Raw genomic sequence first — 21,630 nt, 5'->3', positions numbered from 1 at the left:
AAAACAAAAAACCGCCCCGCATCGTCGTCATCATCTCTATCGCGTCAACTACTTTATCTTCAACGATTTTCAAACGCTTGCAGTGCACTTGGCTGCCGTTGTGCGCCTCCTTCGTGTTTGCATTGTCTTCGGTCATCAGACATTGCGACTCTGGCCGGCCCAAACCACTGGTTGCTCCCGACCAAAATCTAGAGCGAGATCTCTGTTTTACTTTCTCCTCAGTATGATTAGTGAGCCCATCTGGATTATCCCACGACGATATCTCGAACCTTGAAGCCTTAATCTGTTCGATGGCCACATCAAAACTCGACGACTTGGTGGTGAGTGTTGACTCGAAAGACTTGCCAAGGTCTTTGTCGATCTCCTTACTCAGCCTCATGCGCCGATGACATCACGAGCGAAGCCATACCAAATGGCTCACTACGACAACGACGTTCGCGCCTGGGTGAGGCTTGAGAGGCGCCGTATGCTAACATCAATTTACTAGGCCGAGTTCCCGCTCTTGGACCCAACAGTCGTTATCGCAATCGCGAGTGAGGTGAACCTCCACGATGCAAGTCAGCTTGGCGAAGTCCGAGGCATGCTGCAGACCCTCGCGCAGAATGTCTTGGTCGAAGAGGCAAGCGGTTTCAATGCCAGTGGTGTCCCTGATACCTCCGGGTCCATCGATGGAGCAGCCGACGCACGGGACGGCTCTACCAACACCACCGAGGGGCTGCAACCAAAAGATTCCGATTCTTTTAGAACGGCGCTGACGAGCCCGCCACCCTCGGAACCTGATTATGATGTCCCACGCATTAAGACATTTGACGGAGACTCGGACCAAGAGAAGGCTCTGCAGCTCCAAGAAATGTTTTCCGACCTGAAGATGCATGACGTTAGCTTTGCTCTCAAGAAAGCCCAGGGTGACTTCCAAACAGCCCTGGAGACCTTGCTGAACATCCAATTCCTCGAGTCCATCGGCGAGAGACCCAAGGGCATTGATGGTTTCTTCCAGGCCGAACTCTCACAGAAGCCTTCTGGAAAAAGAAAGGGCAAGGGGAAGAAACGAAGGGATCTACGCACGGATTTGTCGTCGAGCTCCAGCAGCACTCCGGAGGCCTCGCCTGTGAACGTAGACAACGAGAGTATGTATAGTCTGCCAGGTTGATGATGGCACATGACTGACAATGTCTAGGAATCGAAAGAATTCTTTTCATCGTGGAAAAGCTTGAGTTGCCTTTTGAAGAGGTGTCAGACGTCTTCGATGCACACAAAGGGTCAATGGAGCTTACCATCATCGAGTTCCTGGACCGGTACATCAAGCAAGGTGTTGGCGTATGGAGCGGCGAGGACGATTACCGGAAGCAACGTGTTCAAGAGCTCAAGAAGCAATACCGGCATATCCCCGAGCACTACCTTCCCCCTCTCGACGAAGTCACGCGTGGCGACCATCAATGGACCGAAGAGGTTGCTGTCTTGTTGAACCGCTACTTCGGCAAGCTGCCGGTAAAGCGTCTGGAAATTAGCTACAAACTCGCGCCTCTGACGAGCACCGAGCTGGAGGGTTCGTCGGAAGGCTGGCAAAAAGTGCCCTCGCCCAAGACATCGGCCATGTCGCCAACTGGGCATACGTTCAGCACGCCCGCTCTCTCTGGCCATCTTTCGACCACGCCTCTTTCTTACCGGCAAGCAATGGACACGGCGAGCGTATATCGCGAGGCCAGCAACCACTCGTACAGCAGCGCGGGGCAAGTGTACAAGAAGGGACATCTCTACAGACAGGCAGCAGGATACTATGCTGAGCGTGGACGTGAGGAGGCGCGTAGTTTTGCCAAGGCCAAGAGTGTTGCTGCCGACATACATGTTGCGAGCACCAGCTCAGCCAACGAGATCGACCTCCACGGCGTTGAGGTTGCCGACGGCGTCCGAATCGCGCGGGAGCGCGTCTGGGACTGGTGGAACAACCTGGGAGAGTACAGGGCGAGGAAGGCTCAGGAGGGCTTCACGATTGTTACGGGCCGGGGCCTCCATAGTGCCGGAGGTGTCTCACGACTGCGACAAGGTGTTATTGCCGCCCTTGTCAACGATGGGTGGAAAGTGTCGATTGGGACTGGAAGCTATCGGGTAACGGGTCGCCGGTAGTGCGTTCTGGCTGACGAGGTGTCCTATGTCAGGGGAGAGACACAGAGAAAGAGAGGGCATTGCTTGCTTCCATCAACCATACGTATCAGGACTTGGCGGCGAGACACCCGAAGCTTTCCTGGCCAGGCAACAGCATTAAAACCCTGGAAGCGCATATTCCGTCGCCCGGGAGTGGCCCGTTTGGATTATGACGAGACGGAGCTGCTGGCGGAGGGAAAGACAACAAGTCTTGCGAAAGAAAGACTGTATGATTCGCGGTCATCAGCGATATTGCATTGAGAGGAGGAGCTTGGAAGCGACAGACGCCTCATGAGAACACGACCGAAGTAATGAATCTGGATTCCGTCTAGAACTATTTCTAAGATCCTCGGGGGATCTCTCAACAATATCAGGCGGCTTTCAATTGGCCGTCACTCAAGTACAACAGATAGCACAACTCGAATACTGGACCACAACTCGAATACTGGACCACAACCGATCAAAGGGGACTTTATTGCCCATCACTACCATTCTCAACGACGCTCAACTATACTCAACTATGCAACCTCCAAAGTATTAAACTACGCACATTGCGAATCAATCGGACCCCGGCAGCCCTTATCTACCCCGGCCAAAATGTCAAGGGGCCCAGCACTGCCGCAGCCTCCGCACCATCCACCGCCGACCAATCACATATCAGGCCGGGGGGGAGGTTGGTTGCGAGATTCTGAAGTGCACCAACATGTGTTCAGGTGGATCTCCAGGCACCCGAATTCCGGACAACGTCAGTGGACGAGCGAGGATTCGACGATGCCGCAAGGCGGAGCCCGGGCGCGCCTGTGGCTCTCTCTCTCTCCTTGGGAGACAAGGGTGAGAGGGTCGAACCTGTTGTTTACTATCCGTATCCGAGTCGAGTGGACGGACGTAGTAATCTTTCTCCTTTTGGAAACACGCGAACCCCGACTCCCAGGAGCTCCTCATCCGGCCTACTGTTTCAACCCCTCCCTCGTATTCTCGCCTCTCTCCCGCCCGTTGTCATGCCATGAGATGGAGCGCGCCCCGGCTCTCGTATAAAACAACTTCCCCTTCGCCACCTCCCACCGTTGGATGACTCTCGATGCCCTCCGACTCGCTCAAGTCAGACACCGCCATCCACTACCCATTCCTGTCGTTCCAGGACAACACGAACCAGCCGAGCTACGATATCACGTACGATCTCCCCTCGACAAAGTGTCTGGGCACCTTCCGGACCATGGCGACGGCCTCCCACTCCCCGACCGAGAACCGGCCGCTCAACCCCAACGTCGTATTCCCACAGGCATCGCTCACGTCCCGCGCCTGCTCCGACTCCTCCCGCGAAGGGAGCGGCTCGCCCCGGGTGTTTGCGCGGCTCAATTTCAACTTCGTTCGGGTGCTGCGCGCCGTGGCCATCGCCTTCGCCATCGGCCTCGTCGCCGTCGAGTGCACGAAGCATAACCCCTTCTACAGTGTCTCAGCTCTCTTCATCTTCTTCTCCGTCGCGCAGCTCGTCTGGCTCGTCCTCGCCCTGTTGACCCAGGGCAACCGCCGTCGCCGCGGCCATGGCACGTGTTTCGCCGTCGACCTCGGGTGTGTCGAGTGCATCTTCAGGCGGCGGGGCCGCGACGACGATGACGATGGCCACGAGCGCGGCGGCGTGCTGAGCTGGTTGGTGGACGACGGCGGGAAGCAGAGGAAGATCAAGGGTCTGGTCTATACGGCCGTCGACACCATTTTCGCCATCGTCACCTTCGCCCTTGGCGTGGTTGCTACGACTGATCCGAGGTGCTGGGAATCGGACTCCCACGTTCCCATTGCCGTCCTTGGTATTTTTATTGGGTATGTTTCCCCTAAGTCCCTAAACAGACGCCGCATTCTAGGACGGTCACTGACGAGCACAAAGCGTCTTCGAAGGTGCCATCGCGATTGCTCAGCAATTCGCCATTCTGAAGAGCGCCAAGATCCAGATCATGTGGGACGAGGATGAGGAGACGGACCTTGGCTCGCACAAGTACCGCATCCGGCTGCCTCAGAGCCCTGAGCAGAGGCATGTCGCCATGTCTGTCACGGCGTAGTAAGGAAATGCAGTACGCAAGTTCAGATATGATCCAGGTGCTGGCCCACCCGCTATGACAAGGTATGAGACGACCATGAAGGTCACTGAGCTAGACGGGCGCATCTTTGTGGGAACGGAGGAAATGGGGAGCATGAATGCCATGACGCAAGAGAAGAACGAGTGCTCTATCCGGAGTTTGTACCCGGAGATTCGATTGCTTGAAATTGGCATTGCGCAGGGCGCAGTACCATGCATGCCCATCCATCTAGATGTTCTTTAAGTCTATAGAGCGGGGGCCCCGGCCACACCGTCCCAGTCTACCCATCGTGTAACATGCGTAAAAAGAACCAATCATCAGCCGTACGGCTGACCACCTCTACAGCCTTTCTAAGAAGCCCTCTTTGCCGCGACCGCAGCACCGCACCTCTCCCAGATATCCTTGCTCGTCAGGACAGTCGTGACAAGCATGGCGACGCCCACGGTGCCCGGCTGGACGTTCACCCAGCCCAGGACGACGCCGGGGATGAGGCAGTCCAACGAGTCCGAGAAGACCTTCCGCCCGAGCGACTTGACCTGGAAGGCCACGTGCCGCCTCCACCTCTTCCTCTCCTCCCGCCTCTTAACCACAATGGCCCTGAGACGAGCACGCTCCGCCTCCCAATCCAGCGGCTCCCCGCCGTCTCCGTCCTGCTTCTCCCCGTCTTTCTTCTTCTCCTCGGCATTCTTGTCCCCGTCCTTCCCGACCTCCTCACCGGTGCCGTACCCGTGCCCGTGCTGCGGCACGGGCGCGTACGCAAACGCCTTGAGCATCCGTGTCAGGTTCGCCAGCACGCCGCACGCCAGCGCGAGCAGCCAGAACCGCTGGGCCTCGACGTTGAGCGCCGCCGTGCGCTCGGCGCCGAAGAACTCCAGTCGGGGGACGCCCAGCAGGTCCGGCAGCGTCAGGGACTCAAGGCCGCCGTAGAGACCGAGGAGAGTGAACCGGAGGATGTCGAGCCATGTCTCGAGGCCAACGGCGACGCCGCCGCCATTTTTACTCTGTGGGGGGGCCGGTGACGACGACGACGGGGTGGAGGTGTAGAGGTTGTACGACGCGCCAAAGGAGTTGAGGAACCAGAAGAAGCGGATGAAGCGGCGGGTCAGGTTCAGATGGCCCCGTAACGGGCCGAGGGCCTCGAGGAGGGGCGAATACGGAGCGCCCGGGGCCAGGAGGAGGAGGGAGACGAGGGACGGGTACGCGCTGAAGATCGCGGTGAGGGCTTGGAGGCCGCGAAGAATGCGTTCGAGCCCGGCTGTGATCGCGTCAGTGTCATGTAAAGATGAGAGTGAGTGGTGAAAGAGGGCAGTGAAGGGGGCTGGGTGAGCAATAGGTGCGCCAGCCGATATGCGTAATGTTCCAACAGCTCGGCAACTCATCAGAGGAAGAAGAGTGACCGGCTGTCGGTCCTGGCATAAACGAACGGGAATGGGGGAATGCGAAGGATGAGGCCAATGGGGTGAGATTAACTTACCACTGTCGGATCCGAAGGCCACGAACTGATCATATCCGAACGAAGTCATTTTCCAAAGCAAGAGAGGTACCCCCGAGCGAAAGAGAAAAAAAAGAATAGACCAAGAATAAGAAATGCTCGCGACCGAGTTCCAAATAGATAATGATACAATGAAATCGGGTCCCGAATGCGCTGGTGTTCCGACCGGCCGCGGGGGTGTGGAGGAATTTGATGTTGAACGACGGACGGGGGGCGGTCAGAGGTCGGCGTCGTGACAAAGAACCGCTCCATCCGCCGTCCTCGGAGGTTCTTTGAATCGGGGTCGGGTCCAGCCAGCAGCATGAAACTGAGCGTCTTGTCCGGATATGTCGGCCGAGATGATCCTGGTTGTTGCAGCACCCCAGAAGGAAAGGGGGGGGGAGGGCAAGCTGAGAAATCCGATGGCCTCATTGGATAACATTTTTTTTTGGGGGGGGGGGGACTTAACGCCGAAATCTAGACATTGAAGAATGCATGTCAATCATTCTCAAGACCGCAAATTTCCCGCCCATGATTTGCATCTGTGACAGTAAACAACCCGACCATGATGAGTGGAGAAAATTCACAGATTCATCACCGATGGCACCCATGGTTCAGCGAAGAATTGTCGTGAACAAATGAACTCCGGCACATTAAGGGCTCTGCTAATGTACGATACTAATATATACAAGCCCTCAGGCGCCAGTCTACAAAGCAGCATGCAAAAACCTCGGCCTTTTACTGTCCTGGCGAAACCAACTTGCCCTGAGCCCGGGCATCAGGCGCCCAGCCACCACCCAAGGCGTTGGCGCCGCCGTTCTGCGCGGCGTACTCCTCCATTCTCTTCTCGAGCTCGGGACGGAAATGTCTGATGAGACCCTGAAGAGGCCAGGCGAAAGCCTCACCAAGAGCTACAAGACAGAGGTGTTAGCGCTGGAAATCGTTGACGTCATGGACGAATACATACCGCAAATGGTGTGGCCCTCAACCTGCTTGGTGAGCTCCTGAAGCATGTCGATCTCGCGTGGCCGGCCCTGGCCCTTCTCGAAGCGCTTCATGATCTGGTCCGTCCACTTGCTACCCTCTCTGCAGGGCGTGCACTGGCCGCAGGACTCGTGGGCGTAGAAGTGGGAGAGACGGCTGATGGCCCGGACAACATCGGTGCTCTTGTCCATGACAATAACGGCGGCAGTACCCAGACCGGACTGGCTGTCCTTCAGGGCGTCGAAGTCCATGAGCTGGTTGTCGCAGACACTCTTGGGCAGGATGGGCGTGGAGGATCCACCAGGGATAACGGCCAGAAGGTTGTCCCAGCCACCACGGACACCGCCGCAGTGCTTGTCGATGAGCTCGCGCAGGGGTATCGACATCTCCTCCTCGACGGTAACGGGGTTGTTGACGTGACCGGAAATACAGTAGAGCTTGGTTCCCTGGTTACGCTCGCGTCCAAAGCCGGCGAACCAGTTGCCACCACGTCTGCAAATGGTAGGGGCGACGGCGATGGTCTCAACGTTGGCGACGGTCGACGGGCAGCCGAAGAGACCGACGGCGGCGGGGAAGGGAGGCTTGAGGCGGGGCTTTCCGGGCTTGCCCTCGAGGGACTCGATGAGGGACGTCTCCTCACCGCAGACGTAGGCACCGGCACCGCGGTGGATGAAGACATCGAAGTCGTATCCCGAGTTGCATGCGTTCTTGCCGATCAGACCATCCTTGTATGCCTCGTTGATGGCGTTTTGGAGGACGGCGGCCTCCTGGACGAACTCGCCGCGAATGTAGATGTAGGCGGCGGTGGCGTTCATGGCTCGGCCGGCGACGAGGCATCCCTCGATGAGCTTGTGGGGGTCCTTTCGCATGATCTCGCGGTCCTTGCAGGTTCCGGGCTCGCCCTCATCGGCGTTGACGACCAGGTATCTGGGCTTGTCGTCCTTGTCCCAATCCTTGAAGTTCATGAACGACTGCACGGGGTGCCAGTTGCGTTAGCCCGTTGTCCCCGTTCTTCTGTCCCTTGATTGTGCCGCGGCAATTGTTCAGCAGCCTGCAAGGTGGCAACCTACCCATTTCAGTCCCGAGGGAAAACCGGCGCCTCCACGGCCACGGAGACCCGAGGCCTTGACCTCGCTGATGATCCAGTCGTGTCCCTTAAGAATGATCTCCTTCGTCTTGTGCCAATCGCCCATCTTCTTCGCCGAGGCCAGCGTCGGGGGCAGCCGACCGTAGAGATTCTGGAAGATGCGGTCCTGATCCTTGAGGCCGCCGTATGTTCGAACCGTCGCAAAGTTTCGCGCAGCCTGCGCGGCCTGCGCGGGTAACCGCCGTGGAGTAGCCATCGTGGGCGTTGGGGGTGGTGTTTGGTGGTGGATGGAGGGTGTCGGTCGGAGGAATTCGCCGTCGTGGAACGAAGCTCTGCTGCACCAAGTCGATGATGCTTATTTCCAATTGGCGTTGATTGGCCAATGCGGGCCGTTTGTCAGCTAAAAGATCACGTGATGCTGCTCCATGCATCAACCGGGGTTATGTGTCGTAGCAGCTATCGACGGCCGGCGCAATTGCCCCACGAAACGGCAGGCGCACCTCCCATCCCATCCCGTCACTAACATCGAAGACGGCCTTCGGAGCACGAGCTCGGTCCCGCGTTGTCATCTTCACCAAGCATGTAACATTCACCTTGTGCGTATCAAATCTTCAGGGGTGGAGCAACCCAGTATACACGTCGTCACCATGTCGTCTAGCAAGCGGCATTCTATGCTGCCCGCCGTCTCCAACACCGGCCCGCGACCGCCAGTCAACTTCTCTTCGTCTCTCACCGTCGCTGACAGCGCCATTCTTGTCGGAACCCACTCGATCACGATTCAATCCGAAAGCGTTCTACACCCACGATCCAAGCTTGAATCTACCAACGGCAGCATCCTGATTGGGCGACGGTGCATCATCCACGAGCGAACCCACATTGGCGCGGTTGGCAACGACGATGCCAGCGGAGGTGTTCTTCTCGGAGACTACGTGGTCGTAGAAGTTGGCTCGGTTATTCAAGCTGGCGGCACGGAGATTGGGACAGATACCGTCGTCGGAGTTCGATCTCGGATAGGGGGTGGTGCCGTCATTGGCAAGGTTGGTCTGCCGTTTCCTATGATGAGTGGAGAGAGTCTGACTGCCCGCAGAACTGCACGATATCACCCCTGACCGTGGTCAAGCCCGGCGAGAAGATCCCAGACTACACGGTCGTGTACTCCAACGGCCAGCGACGGACGGACAGACGAGGAGTTGCAGACCTCAAGCACAAGGCGCAGGCGCGGCAGATTGATGTGCTCAGGAGACTTATACCCAATAAGGCCGAGAAATGGCTGAGCTGAGGACGACACTACAATGATACCCCCTTGGTTCAATCCGGACTCAGGATTTCTTCCGAAACAACCTGGGGACCGTATGCTAAATTCCATGGGCTGACTGTACTGACCAGTGATTATACTCTGTTCTCTTGGCCCCTGTCCAGTGACGGGTTGAAATTTAGATACGTGTGTCCCTAATCAGGAACTTTCAATTCAACCGCAACACCAAGTGGTAAAGAGACTGGCAGAATCTGCCAAGGCAGTTCCAAATCCACTCTGAGCTCGTAGGGTTGAGCTCTGGACATTCACTCCTGCTTTTCTGTGCTTATGGTCCTTATGGTCTGCTTGAAGGATCTTTTGAGTTGTCAAGTGACCACTCGTATTCTTCACCTGGACTGGGACAGCGTCGAGTATTCCGTCACCAGCAGATGCAGCTTGGCTTGGACTTCAGTGTCCAGAAGTCTTTAGCTTCATTATGAGATGAGTTTGCCTGAAGCCTAGGAAACCCCCCTCTCTATAAAGTGCTTCCAATACAACTTTTGTTGCTACTTGACCATTTTGAAGGTCATTGGATTTTAGATTGACAAGTTTAACATACGCACACGCTCCTGAATGCCCTCAGCTAGCGATCTTAGCAAGACGTGATTGAGTGAGTGTGCTTTATTCAAAGTCCAACCACTTTGAGCACCATGTGATTCATCGTGGCTGCTGCTCTTGACCTCTTGGGTTTCTCCACTAGCCTGGTCTATATAAAACCCAACCGCTGGGCCTCATCGGCTGCTTGCCATTCTATTCCTACACACCTTTCTTAACCCAACCCTCGGCCTCACTTTTGCTCCAGGAACTCATCTTAAATTTATACATGCTTCAAGTATTATAGTTATTGCCCCAGGATCGTCTCCACTAACTCTAATTGCAGGTGAAAGCGCCGCCTGATCATGGCACTTCCTGGGACACAGATGTCTAGGGATGCCAGAGGGTATAATCGATCCCAGGTCACCATCCAAAAACGCGAAAGAGAAATGGTAGAGCTTTTTGATAGCATCAGCCAGATCACTCACCAAGACAGGAAGCGAGTTCAGCAACGCAGCCCCTCTGAGGCCGACGTTTCTATTAAACTGCAAAAGGCTCTTGTCAAGATTGCGGAGCTTGAGCGCCAAGAGGAGGAGGAACTCCAGAAAGAGCTAATGAAGGCTGAAGCAAGACGTGACGAGCTTGAGCAACGAGCGCATCAAAAGAATATGCCTGGTAATACTGCCAGCATTGTTGCTACTAATGCTGAACGTCATCTTCTGCAGCACAACACAAACAACAACGCATCCAATTATGGTACAGTGCTTCTTCATGACCCAGCAGCGTTGCTGCCAGGAGATCCCAACAATGCTGTGAAGCAGCTTCAAATTAAAATGCCTATAGCAAAGGCTATTGATGCTTCATTGCGCCAAAGCCAGCTTACCAACACTCAGTTGCTGTCTTACTCTCAGCCAACCCAAACTAGCACTGCCACTCGACAAGAACAAAAAAGCCATGGCCAGGGCTCAAATGCCAACTCGCAAGTTCTGACACACCAGCGGCCTCTCCAAAAGATTCTGCTTCTCCAAAACGGTCTTCAAGTGCAGCATCCCCAAAAGATGCCCAGAGAACCTTCCAAAGGCGACCCTCGGAGCACCTTCAAGAAAGTCCACAGCCTGAATCGAATCGGTGATCGAGCCCGAACCCGCACCCAACGTCAACTTGCTGCCGACGTTGAGCCCAAGAAAAACTCTCAGAATCTCCCAGTACACCTTCATGCCCACAAATCTAAGCAACGCGAAGGCGCAAGAGATGCCACGCTGCCAGGAGGAGACGGGGTTGGGGATACGGCATCGAGCCAGGTTACACCATTTTGGGGTATCGTATCCCCGCCCCGGAGCTCTCCGCCTTTCCACTTCGAGATCACGCTTTCTGAACGAGACGCGGATTTCGTAGTCACAAACGGAAGAGAATCTGTGGAAGGCTAACTTGAGTCGGCAAGATGCGGCAGCTGTGGTCATTTCGGACATCGCCTCATCGACTGCATCTTTATGGACAAGAACGGATTCGTCTCGGGATGTCCTCTCTGCAACGACAAGAGACACGGCTGGGACGACTGCAAGCGGAAGCATGAATTGTCAGAACGAGACGTGTACCACGTCGTCGTCCAACGGAGAGGCAACAAGCCCGCCATTGCTTCATCGCAGCCCTGGATCCAGCTCGTCGCCCGCGCTCAGCTCAAGATGTTCCGTGTGAGCGGCTCCACAACGGGCCCGTTCCCATGGACTGCCAAGCTCGCTCAGAGCATCAGGAACGGCAACTTCAGAACCAAGAAGAGTGCCATGCCCGTGCTTTACCACGTGTGGTACAACTACCGAGACGACGAGGGCCCGGGTCCGAGGAACAGGTTTCTTGTGTCTGATCCCGTCACGAGTTCTCTGCGAGCTGTCGGAGTCAACGCTAAGAGGCTTATGAAATTGGAGGTTTGCTCTCCACAGCCGTGAGATAGTGGTATCAGGGCCTGAGGAAAAAGGGGAAACGGGTAGTCTTCGTTCGCTCATGCTCTACAGCTCGCCGTCTCTCAGAGTCTAAGCATGATGAACCCTTTTCAAACAGAACTAATAGTTGTAAATCAAAGACGCTTCTCTGTGTTAGAGCCTTTTTAATATATCACGCATCTCAGTTGCATTCGGTCTTTGCTGCCCTTTCGAGGCGGCTTGGAACTCTTCTGTTTCTGCCAACCATACGGGGACTGTGACAGCCCGCCTGCCCAAGCCCCGTCTCCCATAACACGAGCCTTGGTATCTTGTCCGTATGGGCGAGAAGGCCGCCCCCGTCTGGACACAAAAGATTATGTGATTTGGGTAGTCTGTTGAAAGAAATACAGGTGAAAACTCTGTTGACTCTTTGCTTCCCCTATTGACCTTTCTTCTTCATCCATCACCCATCTGTTTCTCTTTCTCTTCCTCTTTATCCATCATCCATCCGTCTCTCCTCCTTGGTCATTACCCATCCGTTCCTCTCCTCCCCCCCCCTCGACTTTTCTTTCCAACCGACTCCGAGTCCATTTTCCTTGTTGTCACACCGATTTCGAGTCCATCTCTTCTGTTGTCATCACAATCGAACAGTCGACATGGAAGCCAACAAAAAGAAGGAGGGCCGAGCGCGCAAACCGTTGCCCTCCCGCCGAGGCGAGCAGCCCGACCGCGGTTCCTCGGGCCCCAAAACCGGCAAGGAGCCCGCGATCTCTCAGCCAGACGAGAATGACGGGTCCTTGCTTTCGCCTATCAACCTGAGTGCCGGCAGACTCGCCGCCACCAAACGGGGAAAACTTCACTTAGGGGTTCCGAGAGCCGAGCGAATGCCGACCGCTTCAGTGGACCAAACGCCCTCCCCAATCGACCTCACCCGGGAGTCCCATAAGCAGCCCCCCCAGAACCAGCCTAACCAGAACCGGGCTCTCCAAAATCAGCCTCCTCAGAACCAGCTTCCTCAGGATCAGTTTCCTCAGAACCAGCTTCTCCAGAACCAACATCTCCAGAACCAGATTACCCAAAACCAGATTCTTCAGAACCAACTTCTTCAGAACCGGATTCCTCAGAACCAGCTTCCTCAGGATCAGCCTCTCCAGAACCGGGCTCTCCAGAATCAGCATCCCCAGAATCAGCTTCTCCTGAATCAGTCTTCTCAGAACCAGAATCCTCAGAATCAGCGTCCCCAGGTTTTCCCCAATGTCAACATTGAAGTGGAAATGGCGTCGCAGGCCCTTGGAAATGCAAGACAAGTGATGAGCACCATCAACGAGCTAGGTCATGTGGTCATGCTCGGGGCCCACCGTAGGGGAATCATCGAGAGAGATCTCTATGTTGCGACGGCGCAACGGATTGAATGTGAAAACATGCTAGAGCGCGAGAAGGAGCAGCACGAGCTGGATCGCCTCGAGCTGCTCGAGTACAAATACCAGAACAAGGCCCTCGACAGCCAGATCGCCAGCGAGAAGGAGCAGAAGAACGACCTGCGCGCGGAGCTTCAGGGTTTCAGAGCCACCCAGCTGATGGAATTGGCTGAGAAGACTCGCCTGCAGGCGGAGAACGCGAACCTCCAAGCTGACTTGAACGAGGCCAGAGCCAAGATGGTAGATACTGAGAAGAAGCTTGCCCTCCACGCCGAGGGCTCCGAAAAGAGGCACAGCGAGATCCTCCACGCCATCGAAAAGAGGCCGGGAGCGTCCGCCGACTCCCATTCCAAGACCCCGCAGCGCAAGAGAGCCCGCGTCGACTCGGCTGCCGTGGACGTCCCCGTCACGCACGTCTGGGACAACTATCTCGCCAGACTGAATTCCAACATGCGCAAGTTCGACGTCGTCCGGGACCTCAACGACGAGAAGTCTCCGACCTACCAGTACATCTTCCTCGAGGTCGCCGCGATCCTCAGCACCAAGCGCTGCACACCCAAGTTCGAGAGTTTCCTCGAGTACTCGATACCGGGCGAGACGTACTGCCTCCTCCAGGTGCTCCATGAGGTCGAGGTCGGAGAACAGGCCAACCCCCTTACGGGAGAAAGCTGCAACGGCCATGAGGACATGGGAGAATGTCTGAAGGTGCAGTGTCATGAGGCGGACGGTGACGAGGAGAAGAAGAAGTATACCTTCCTCTCCTTCGACTCGAACAAGTTGGCTTCCAACTGAGATGGTTTTGAACGTTACTCCTGCTTTATGATTGATTGAAAACAGAGCTATGGGTGGTACTACAGGGTGACGCGTTGGCGTGTAGCCCGCTGGAACAAAGTGGTATTCTGATGGAATGGCGTATAAAGGACAAAAGGACAATGAAAAAAGGACAAAAAAAAAAAAGGTCAAGAAAACCCGAATGAAATGAAAACAAAGGGTGTAGCAAAGAGTGTAGAAAGAATGTAAGATTACTGAATAGGCTGTCTTCAGTACTGTATACGACAGAATATATACCTCATACGTGCCATCCGGAGGGTGACGATCCTTGCTAGCCCAAACGCTCGTGACCTGACATGGTCTTGCGGTGCCTGTCGCTTGCCTGGTCATCGGGCGAGCGCTGAAGTCTTCTCTCGCATCGAGTGAACCATCGCCGGTGGCTTTTCACTGTTTGCTGAGGCAAAAGACTCCCTTTCACCTGGAACTCCTCGTCGACACGTAATCAGAATCTATCTCGTATAATGTCATATGTCGGCCAGGTTAGTGAATGTGACATTGAGAGCGTAAGGCATAATTCTTTTGCTCACACTCCGATTGCCCTAATTGTCATAATTTCTTCCGGGAAGGTCAAAAACGGCAGCAGAAATCAGTCTTCGGCCTACAGTCTAGGCGACCAGACGTGCTGGCTCATTGCTCCTCGAAGCCATTCACCACCTATCTCTAAAACGGCTCTAGCTTGGCAGATTTCTCAAGAGCCCTTAAATACAAGCGTTTCTACGAGTAGCACCCACCTTGTCTAGAATGTTCCGCTGGACTCATGCATTGTTAGTTCGTTCGGCATTTGCCCTTCGGCCAGGGGAAAGTGAGACGCGCGGGCAGCAGGAGCAACACTTGGGGAGCTGCGCCTGTAGATGTTTGAAAGCGCTTAACCTGCCTTGGAGACTACATTCATTTTTAGCAAGCGTGCAAGGTATCTCTTCCTCCCTTTCTCTATCTTTTGGATCGGTAGCGTTTCAACTTCCTTTAGCACAGCAACTGGCTGATGCTGTCTTCAACTTCTGTCAACAACACCTCGCTATAGACTACTCATCTTGGATCCATACCCCTCTTGTTTCGTCTATCCACTATCCATCCTCCTTCAACCAAGTTTCCATATCACGCTAGGAATCGACATCAAATTTGGTTCGCAAGCAGTTAAAAAACGTTCTTCTTCGGGAACGGGCTACAGGCAACAACGACCACATCTGCTCGAGAAGTCACCAGTAAACGAGGGCGGACCCTAATTCGACGACACACAAGATCCATACGATGAACAGGGACGAGATGGGGACCCTGGACGTTAGTCTAGGCTGCCTCGAGGCCTATGTCGACTCCATCGTGGGCCACTTCAGGCATATCGTTGTCCGCGACATGCATGGGTTCGGCGGCGTCGTTCCCTCCTGTATTTTTCCGCAGGTGTTTGACAAAGTAAAGCAGCGGTTCGAAGTCGCTGGCAAGGGCGTGATCGGCCAATACTACGAAAAGTTAAATCCCGACCAAGGCTTCGGCTTCAGAACCACGGTCTTCGCGGCTGTGAGCTTCATCGACAAGGTCAGCTTTAACGAGCACCTCGATCGAAACGACCAAGATAACACGACGCCATTCATACTCCAAAGACGTCTCTACAAGCCTTGATGGATGGATAGCACAATCTGGCCATCATTCCGAGATACGATAGATGATGGAAAAAGCTGTTGCGTCTGTTGTGTAAACGAGGATGGCCGGACTCTGATGTAGAATGTATACAGGTCAGGATGGGACGGTGGAAGGTGCGGCTCGAAGGATCGGACAAAGCAGGCTATTCGGCTAGTCATACCATGAACTAATAGAAATTCAGACAAAATCCGTCGCATTGCACTTCCTACCATCATATTTGCTGTCGTCCCAGGTCGTCCAAGTTATTGCACCTGGTACCTTTCTTGATTTGCCGTTCGGGAAAGGTGCGAAAGGAACAAGCCTGGTAGATCGCGTTTGCCGAAGAAGACTCGGGTTCTAGGTGCTCTGGGAGCTGTGGTGACATGGGATCTTAAGATGGTTCGCGATGCGTCTAAGGTGTAGAAAGGCGCATGGATCTGGAGACGAAGTAGTGTCCTACCCTATTGGTGCGTGTCGTGTCACCAGAAGCACGGCCGGGCGGCCGGGCATCCGTCGGGGGGCCCGATAATACCCACTTTTTCCAATCCCCGACTCCGGCCACACCATCATCTCCGGCGCCGATTGTCCACACCAAGCACTGAAACAGGCCGAACGTCAGGCTGGTCTCTCACAGAGTTGCCGACGGTCCGTCCTCCTCTGCATACGCAGACACCTTCACTGAACTTTCTGCGAGTCTCCAAATGGATATACATCAAACGGGAACCCCTGCGAAGATGACTGGAGAAAGGAACACTCGGGGCCAGTGAAAATCCGGGGGGCGGCGCCTTGACTTTTATTTTTATCCCTTGCAATCAGTATTTACGTCGAGTTTTCATTCCAAACCTCGTCTCTCAACGGGCATCATCTCCACCTCACTCATCAAACCTCATCACCGCCATTCTCACTCACTCCCACCCAATCATTCTCATTCGCCTGCATCTTCCTTCACAATCTGCTCTCGCACACATTCCACGAGAATCAGATTCACACACCCAAACCTCGCCCAAGTGGCCTGTCTCCCCCCCATACCCGCCAAGATGAGCAGCGCACAGCAGAGGAAGCACGACCCGCACGTCCACCACCGCGTCGGCCAGCTCGTCGAGCCCAACTCGGACGGCTACGTCGTCCGCCGCTTCCCGACCGACCATGTCCACATCTACGGCGACGACCCGAAGAACCTCGAGGTCCCCGGCAGCTCGGGCCCCTTCAACCTCGTCCACGTCCGCTGCCACGCCGCCCCCGCGACCGCCGCGGCGGAGGGCCAGAAGGGACCCTCGTGCCACACCGACTCCCTCGTCATTGCCGTTCACGGCAACTGCCCGCCGCAGAACAGCCCGGACCAGCCGCCGACGAGGTCCGCCGTCGGCGTCCACATCGGCGTCGGCAACATCGCCAACCGCGCCTGTCGCGTCCCCGACGCCGCGGACCGCGGCCACGTCATGCTCGACACGGACGGCAGCGACCCGCGCGGTCGTCCCCAGCACACGCAGCAGCGCGCCGACCTGTACGCCGCTATCGCGGGGCTGATGGAAGCCGCGCGCATCGCGAAGCAGGGGATCCTGTCGCCGGCGCCGACGCCGGCGCACCGCAGGGCCGCCGCGGCGAACCCTTTCAAGCTGCACCACGTCGTCGTCAAGAGCGACTCGGCGTACCTCGTCGAGGGCGTCGCGGGCGGCCCCCGCGGCGAGGCCCCCCACATGAAGAAGTGGCTGACTAACGGGTGGAAGAACGCGCGGGGCGAAAAGGTCAAGAACGAGGACCTGTGGGACAACCTGATGCTCACGATGATGTCGCTGGGCCAGCTCGGCGTCGCGGTCGAGTTCTGGCAGGTGGCCCGCAAGGCGAACCGGGAGGCCGAGAGGCTGGCAAGGCTGGCACTCGAGCAGGACGTCAACTTCTTCGATGAGAAGGGCATCTTTGGCCAGGAGGAGCACAAGAACGATAGGGAGGAGACGAAGAAGCAGCAACAGCAGCGGCGGCGGCAGCAGCAGCAACCAGAGACGGCTGGGGACGAGTTGGTGGCGGTGGAGTGATCTTACTGGGCAATAGACACGGCACGCAAGTTGCTGCAGAGAAGAAGAAGAAGAAAAAAAACGGAGTTAAATTATATGGATTCTATAGGCTCGGATGGAATGAGGACCTTTCTCTTCACGGCCTTCAGTGACGACGGAGAGCTGCCGTGGAGTTGCTGCCTCCGGTAAGCGGCAGGACCTCGATTACGGGAGTCTCGTAAATCTCCCAGTTGTCCGACGCCTTGGGGTTGCCAAACGGCTTCAGGGCGGCGATGCGCCACCTGTTTTCACACGATGGTCAGCTTCACTCGCCGACTCGCACAATTTTGGGAGACCAATTAGAGGAGGGAGAGAGAAAGTGTGTGTGTGTGTGTCTACTGACTTGTATTTCCCGGGCTTGATCTGGCTCCCGTCCGCCAGCTTGCCGAGCCACCACGACTCGTAGGGCGAGTCGCGGGGCTGGTCCTGCAGCGGGTAGGAGAAGGTGTTGTTGACGCTGTCTGTGGCCGGGTCGAAGACGGGGTAGTTGACGCTGTTGTAGACATTGAAGCTGGCGACGGAGCCGATGTACTTGTTCTCGCCGACGACCGGGGGGTACGTCCACTCGCGCTCCTGGTAGGTAGGCTCGAAGATCTGTTTGGGATTTTCTCCCGTCAGCAACCCGGGAGAAGTCCAAGCCCGGCCAGGCCCGCATGGGACCGCACGAGAGGGGGGAGGTTGGATATCCTTACATCCCAGCGCAGCTGACGAGTGCCCCAGGTCAGGGCGACGGTGAGCTTGACAAAGTCTTGCTTGTCGAGGGAGAGGTCAAAGGTGAAGCTGGTGTTTTTTTGACCCCCTTGTGTTAGCGACGCCGGTCCTGCAGCAACGGGGCGTCGTGAACAAACCTTGACTTCTCGGAGAGCAACGTGCGGTTGACGCCGGAGATGACGCGGGGGTATCCCACCGACCGGTAAAACATATCGGCGATTTCGTGCTTGACGCTCCCGCCGACACCTACGTGTGATTGATTAGCAAAAAGAGACCAAAGTCAGAGAAAGAGGAAGAGAGAGGGAGAGAGGGAGGAAGAGGGGTGTTGGATCGCACCATAGTAGGGCACCGAGAGCACGTCGCCAGCACTGGAGCCGATGAGGATCTTGCCGCTGAATACGGGCAGCTTCGAAGCGTCAAGGCCCTTGGGGATGTCGAAAGAGAACCTGAAAAGTGACATCAGCTTGCCGTTGCAAAAAAGGGAATGAAAAAAAAGAACCCGCCCCCCCAGGTCACACTGTCCGGGGGTTGGCTAGATGAAAAAGACCTACTTCGCAGTCTTGGTCTGGCCAGGCGCGATCTTGAACGTGCCGGAGGGTACGCTGACGGGGACGCCTATCCGGAACGGCTCGATCTCGACGAGGTCCTTGATGCGGGGCGCGGCGTAGACCCCCGCGGCTGCCCCGGCCTCGGCGGTCCAGTACGACTCGAAGCCGCCGGCGTCCTGCACGGTGAAGACGTACTCGAGCTCCGTGGCGCCCGTGTTGGTGATGTCGACCTGGTGGTACCGCGAGAAGTGGTGCGTGTCGTTGAGCGCGAACTTGGTCTCGCCCGACAGCTGCGACGTCGCGCCGAGGACGGCGACGGCGTCGACCAGGCCGCTGCCGACCTGCAGGGGCGGGGCCCAGAAGCCGAAGTCCTTGGTGGTGCCGTCGGACCAGGGGACGGCGCGGCCCGAGGCGACGATGCGGGCGTGCAGGGCCTTTGCGAAGCCGGCGCCGTGGACCGAGCGGCCGCCGTGGGCGGCGATGTACAGGGCGGCGACGCCGGCGACATAGGGGCAGGCCATGGACGTACCCGAGCTGTCGCGGTAGCCGAGGCCGACGAAGGGGGCGAAGATGCGGCCGCCGGGCGCCGTGATGTCGGGCTTCAGCTCGAGGTCGAAGGTGCCGCCCCAGGAGGTGAAGACGGACGGCCGGCCGCCGCCGGCGTTGTACATGGCGACGTAGTTGCTGGTCTGGTCGAGGGAGAAATCGGCCGTGACGGTGCCGCCGGCGAGAACGGTCTTGACGATGGCCTCGCCGGCGTCCTTGGAGAGAAGGCCCCAGTCGCTCTGCGCCCAGCCGGAGCCGGAGAAGCCGACGACGGGCCGGTCGGTGAGGTAGAAGAGCATGAAGCGGGCGCCGCGCTCCTGGACCCAGCGCTGTCGGATGTGGTCCTGGCATCCCTCGTCGAAGCGCACGAGCGGGATGACGCCCGTGAAGTTGAGGCCCTCGGGCAGCGGCTCGCACGCGTCGTTCTCGACGGTGAGGTTCAGGGTCACGGGTACGATGGGCCAGCCGACGATCTCGGGCGGGAAAAGCTCCTCGGCCGGACGGTAGCCGAGGATGGTGCGGTTGGAGTGGCCGTCGAGGGTGAAGGTGCCGGCGAACTGGCGGGCCGAGACGATGTAGGTGTCGGCGGAGCCCACGGCGAGGACGTTCGTTCCGGCGGCGCCGCTGCTGGCGAAGAAGGGGCCGACGTCGCCCGAGTTGCCGGCGGCGATGGTGACGACGACGCCCTGCTCGACGATGCGGGAGGCGACGAGGGCCCAGGCGTTGTCGGACCAGCCGCCGGTGGAGCCGACCGAGGCCGTGATGATGTCGACGCCGTCGTCGAAGGCGCGGAGGAAGGCCTCGATCAGGACCTCTTCGCCGGTGCCCTCCTATGTGTCGAGAGAGATGGGGGTCAGCGTTGAAGACAAGGGAGACAGAAGGGCAGTTTCATTATGCTGCATGGGTTGAGGGGTTTGCTCACATTCGGGCCAAAGACCTTGTAAGAGTAGATGGTCGCTTCAGGGGCGACTCCGGTGAATCTGACAAGAGAGGTGAGACATGACTTGAGAGACAAAGACTCCCCTCTGGCATTACAGAGACTTGACAAACTCACTCGGTGCTCTTCCCGGCAATGATACCGGTGACGTGCGTTCCGTGGCCGACAGAGTCCATGGGGTCCTCGTCAGGTTGCCTCTCCTCGCCAGGATAGGGCCAGTAGGCTGGTCGAGTCAGCCGTTATTCTTCCCCCCTTGTTACGTCGTTTCCACCGGGCTTCTGGCGAAACTCACTGTTGTCGCCGACAAAGTCATAACCGCCGGCAATCTTGCAACCCGCTCCGAAGCAGCCTCCAAGCTGTGGGAGGGGGGAAAAGCGGTTGAATCAGCCATCCATCGACATATACACGGGAACACACGGCAACAGAAGGGAGGGGTGAAGGAAGAAGAAAGAAAAGAGGACTCACAGCTGGATGGGTATACTCGACGCCCGTGTCCACGACGCCGACCTTGACGCCCTTGCCCAGAATCCCCTGCTCGTGAAGCTTGTCGACGCCCGTCATCCAGTGGATCGCGTAGTCGGGCGCGCGCGCGTCGTCGCTGAACGACTCGCCCGCCACGACAGGCGCCAGCTGCACGCGCGTCGAGTGCCACGCCTTGACGACGGGCGCGAGCGCCTCGAGCGAGTCCGTGTTCTCGCTGTCCGACTCGACGGCGACGCCCCGGAACACGGCCGAGTCGAACACCTTGAGCACCCTGCTGCCGGGGCGCGCCTGGAGCTGCCGGACCACGGCGTCCTTGTCGGCCGCCTACCGGAGAGTTATGAGCATTATGCCGCCTAAGGAAGGGGGAAAGGGGGTTGGGGGAAAGTTAAATGGTGGCAGGGTTTCTATCATGTTGGGATTCGCACTGCATACCTGGTCGAGCTCGATGATGAACTTCTTGGGCGCGACGACGGTGTCGTTGGACGGACGAACATCCTCCTCGCTGCTGACGGCACGTCGGGAGACTTTGGCGGCACCCGTGCCGGCCAACGCCAGCACGGATACCACGACGCTTGCGAAATGCATAGTCACTTGTTGATGGAACAAACGTGGTTGTCTCGAGACTCAAAGCTGAGAGTGAGTGACTTATACTCTCTCTCCCTCTCTTTCTCTCTCTCTCTCTCTCTGCCTCTCTCTCAGGTTCTGTCTGATCAGACAACTGCTCGCTGGAGGTTATCCGTCTTATATGAGCTTGTATTCCTACCTCCACCGCCCACAATCCGAAATGTAACACCTCGCGTGATGCCGCGACCCGTTGACGATCTCGTATTAAGGTCGACTGTTAAACACGACATGCACACTGGAGCCCACCCGCCCCCCCCGGCATCCTGTCCCATTTCGGCAGCTATCCCAGCGAGCATCTCCACCCTCGAGGCGACCTCAACCTTGGAGCCAAGCAATTATGGCCCTCGGTGCCTTGCATCGACCTGCC

At 57.0% G+C, this 21,630-nt stretch overlaps 11 protein-coding genes across 11 annotated transcripts; 8 read left to right on the top strand and 3 right to left on the bottom strand.

Annotated features, from left to right (window-relative positions):
- Nucleotides 1-290: 290 nt before the first annotated feature.
- On the top strand, nt 291-2,124 carry CDEST_08912 (Putative Smr domain-containing protein; the record flags this gene model as incomplete). The annotated part of the gene is made up of 3 exons (XM_062925071.1): nt 291-320; nt 488-1,127; nt 1,178-2,124. The coding sequence occupies 3 exons, from the start codon at nt 291-293 to the stop codon at nt 2,122-2,124; spliced, it is 1,617 nt and encodes a 538-aa protein (XP_062781122.1).
- A 1,029-nt stretch (nt 2,125-3,153) lies between these two features.
- Nucleotides 3,154-4,517, top strand: CDEST_08911 (uncharacterized protein). The gene is made up of 2 exons (XM_062925070.1): nt 3,154-3,960; nt 4,025-4,517. The coding sequence occupies exons 1-2, from the start codon at nt 3,221-3,223 to the stop codon at nt 4,194-4,196; spliced, it is 912 nt and encodes a 303-aa protein (XP_062781121.1). The 5' UTR covers nt 3,154-3,220; the 3' UTR covers nt 4,197-4,517.
- Nucleotide 4,518: 1 nt separating this feature from the next.
- On the bottom strand, nt 4,519-6,013 carry CDEST_08910 (Putative peroxisomal biogenesis factor 11). Its single transcript, XM_062925069.1, has 2 exons — nt 5,689-6,013; nt 4,519-5,469 (listed from the first exon to the last, which is right to left on the bottom strand). The coding sequence occupies exons 1-2, from the start codon at nt 5,735-5,737 to the stop codon at nt 4,565-4,567; spliced, it is 954 nt and encodes a 317-aa protein (XP_062781120.1). The 5' UTR covers nt 5,738-6,013; the 3' UTR covers nt 4,519-4,564.
- A 299-nt stretch (nt 6,014-6,312) lies between these two features.
- CDEST_08909 (Putative NADH:ubiquinone oxidoreductase, 51kDa subunit, NADH ubiquinone oxidoreductase, F subunit) lies at nt 6,313-8,096 on the bottom strand. Its single transcript, XM_062925068.1, has 3 exons — nt 7,740-8,096; nt 6,653-7,640; nt 6,313-6,596 (listed from the first exon to the last, which is right to left on the bottom strand). Exons 1-3 carry the CDS (start codon nt 8,010-8,012, stop codon nt 6,424-6,426), a joined length of 1,434 nt encoding a protein of 477 aa, XP_062781119.1. The 5' UTR covers nt 8,013-8,096; the 3' UTR covers nt 6,313-6,423.
- An 85-nt stretch (nt 8,097-8,181) lies between these two features.
- Nucleotides 8,182-9,687, top strand: CDEST_08908 (Putative trimeric LpxA-like superfamily, dynactin subunit 6; the record flags this gene model as incomplete). The annotated part of the gene is made up of 2 exons (XM_062925067.1): nt 8,182-8,793; nt 8,844-9,687. The coding sequence occupies 2 exons, from the start codon at nt 8,182-8,184 to the stop codon at nt 9,033-9,035; spliced, it is 804 nt and encodes a 267-aa protein (XP_062781118.1). The 3' UTR covers nt 9,036-9,687.
- A 955-nt stretch (nt 9,688-10,642) lies between these two features.
- Nucleotides 10,643-11,011, top strand: CDEST_08907 (uncharacterized protein; the record flags this gene model as incomplete). The annotated part of the gene is made up of 1 exon (XM_062925066.1): nt 10,643-11,011. The coding sequence occupies one exon, from the start codon at nt 10,643-10,645 to the stop codon at nt 11,009-11,011; it is 369 nt and encodes a 122-aa protein (XP_062781117.1).
- Nucleotides 11,012-11,074: 63 nt separating this feature from the next.
- CDEST_08906 (uncharacterized protein) lies at nt 11,075-11,527 on the top strand (the record flags this gene model as incomplete). The annotated part of the gene is made up of 1 exon (XM_062925065.1): nt 11,075-11,527. One exon carries the CDS (start codon nt 11,075-11,077, stop codon nt 11,525-11,527), a length of 453 nt encoding a protein of 150 aa, XP_062781116.1.
- A 629-nt stretch (nt 11,528-12,156) lies between these two features.
- Nucleotides 12,157-13,710, top strand: CDEST_08905 (uncharacterized protein; the record flags this gene model as incomplete). Its single annotated transcript, XM_062925064.1, has 1 exon — nt 12,157-13,710. One exon carries the CDS (start codon nt 12,157-12,159, stop codon nt 13,708-13,710), a length of 1,554 nt encoding a protein of 517 aa, XP_062781115.1.
- A 1,287-nt stretch (nt 13,711-14,997) lies between these two features.
- On the top strand, nt 14,998-15,363 carry CDEST_08904 (uncharacterized protein; the record flags this gene model as incomplete). Its single annotated transcript, XM_062925063.1, has 1 exon — nt 14,998-15,363. One exon carries the CDS (start codon nt 14,998-15,000, stop codon nt 15,361-15,363), a length of 366 nt encoding a protein of 121 aa, XP_062781114.1.
- An 864-nt stretch (nt 15,364-16,227) lies between these two features.
- Nucleotides 16,228-17,398, top strand: CDEST_08903 (Putative ribonuclease H domain-containing protein). Its single transcript, XM_062925062.1, has one exon. It carries the CDS (start codon nt 16,401-16,403, stop codon nt 17,394-17,396), a length of 996 nt encoding a protein of 331 aa, XP_062781113.1. The 5' UTR covers nt 16,228-16,400; the 3' UTR covers nt 17,397-17,398.
- A 1-nt stretch (nt 17,399) lies between these two features.
- Nucleotides 17,400-21,320, bottom strand: CDEST_08902 (Putative peptidase S8/S53 domain, Fn3-like domain, peptidase S8, subtilisin, His-active). The gene is made up of 11 exons (XM_062925061.1): nt 21,072-21,320; nt 20,622-20,963; nt 20,449-20,512; nt 20,274-20,379; nt 20,142-20,199; nt 18,677-20,049; nt 18,462-18,571; nt 18,263-18,371; nt 18,107-18,194; nt 17,758-18,008; nt 17,400-17,656 (listed from the first exon to the last, which is right to left on the bottom strand). Exons 1-11 carry the CDS (start codon nt 21,222-21,224, stop codon nt 17,521-17,523), a joined length of 2,790 nt encoding a protein of 929 aa, XP_062781112.1. The 5' UTR covers nt 21,225-21,320; the 3' UTR covers nt 17,400-17,520.
- Between the last annotated feature and the right edge of the window lie 310 nt (nt 21,321-21,630).

This window comes from Colletotrichum destructivum, chromosome 5 (genome assembly GCF_034447905.1).
Source record: "Colletotrichum destructivum chromosome 5, complete sequence".
In the NCBI taxonomy this organism is placed as follows: domain Eukaryota; kingdom Fungi; phylum Ascomycota; class Sordariomycetes; order Glomerellales; family Glomerellaceae; genus Colletotrichum; species Colletotrichum destructivum.
Note: the sequence above shows the minus strand (reverse complement) of the source record. Positions and strands in the feature narration are given on the sequence as shown.

Excerpts from the sequence above, each read along its gene's own strand:
- CDEST_08911 (XM_062925070.1), top strand. The coding sequence starts at position 3,221 with ATGCCCTCCGACTCGCTCAAGTCAGACACCGCCATCCACTACCCATTC. Across the intron at positions 3,961-4,024 it reads GTCCTTGGTATTTTTATTGG|CGTCTTCGAAGGTGCCATCG; the intron begins GTATGTTTCCCC and ends ACGAGCACAAAG.
- CDEST_08910 (XM_062925069.1), bottom strand. The coding sequence starts at position 5,737 with ATGACTTCGTTCGGATATGATCAGTTCGTGGCCTTCGGATCCGACAGT. Across the intron at positions 5,470-5,688 it reads GGCCTTCGGATCCGACAGTG|CCGGGCTCGAACGCATTCTT; the intron begins GTAAGTTAATCT and ends ACGCGATCACAG.
- CDEST_08909 (XM_062925068.1), bottom strand. The coding sequence starts at position 8,012 with ATGGCTACTCCACGGCGGTTACCCGCGCAGGCCGCGCAGGCTGCGCGA. Across the intron at positions 7,641-7,739 it reads TTCCCTCGGGACTGAAATGG|TCGTTCATGAACTTCAAGGA; the intron begins GTAGGTTGCCAC and ends CACCCCGTGCAG. Across the intron at positions 6,597-6,652 it reads TGAGGGCCACACCATTTGCG|CTCTTGGTGAGGCTTTCGCC; the intron begins GTATGTATTCGT and ends TCTGTCTTGTAG.
- CDEST_08903 (XM_062925062.1), top strand. The coding sequence starts at position 16,401 with ATGAGCAGCGCACAGCAGAGGAAGCACGACCCGCACGTCCACCACCGC.
- CDEST_08902 (XM_062925061.1), bottom strand. The coding sequence starts at position 21,224 with ATGCATTTCGCAAGCGTCGTGGTATCCGTGCTGGCGTTGGCCGGCACG. Across the intron at positions 18,195-18,262 it reads TTGCTCTCCGAGAAGTCAAG|CTTCACCTTTGACCTCTCCC; the intron begins GTTTGTTCACGA and ends AAAAAACACCAG. Across the intron at positions 18,009-18,106 it reads CTCGTCAGCTGCGCTGGGAT|ATCTTCGAGCCTACCTACCA; the intron begins GTAAGGATATCC and ends AATCCCAAACAG.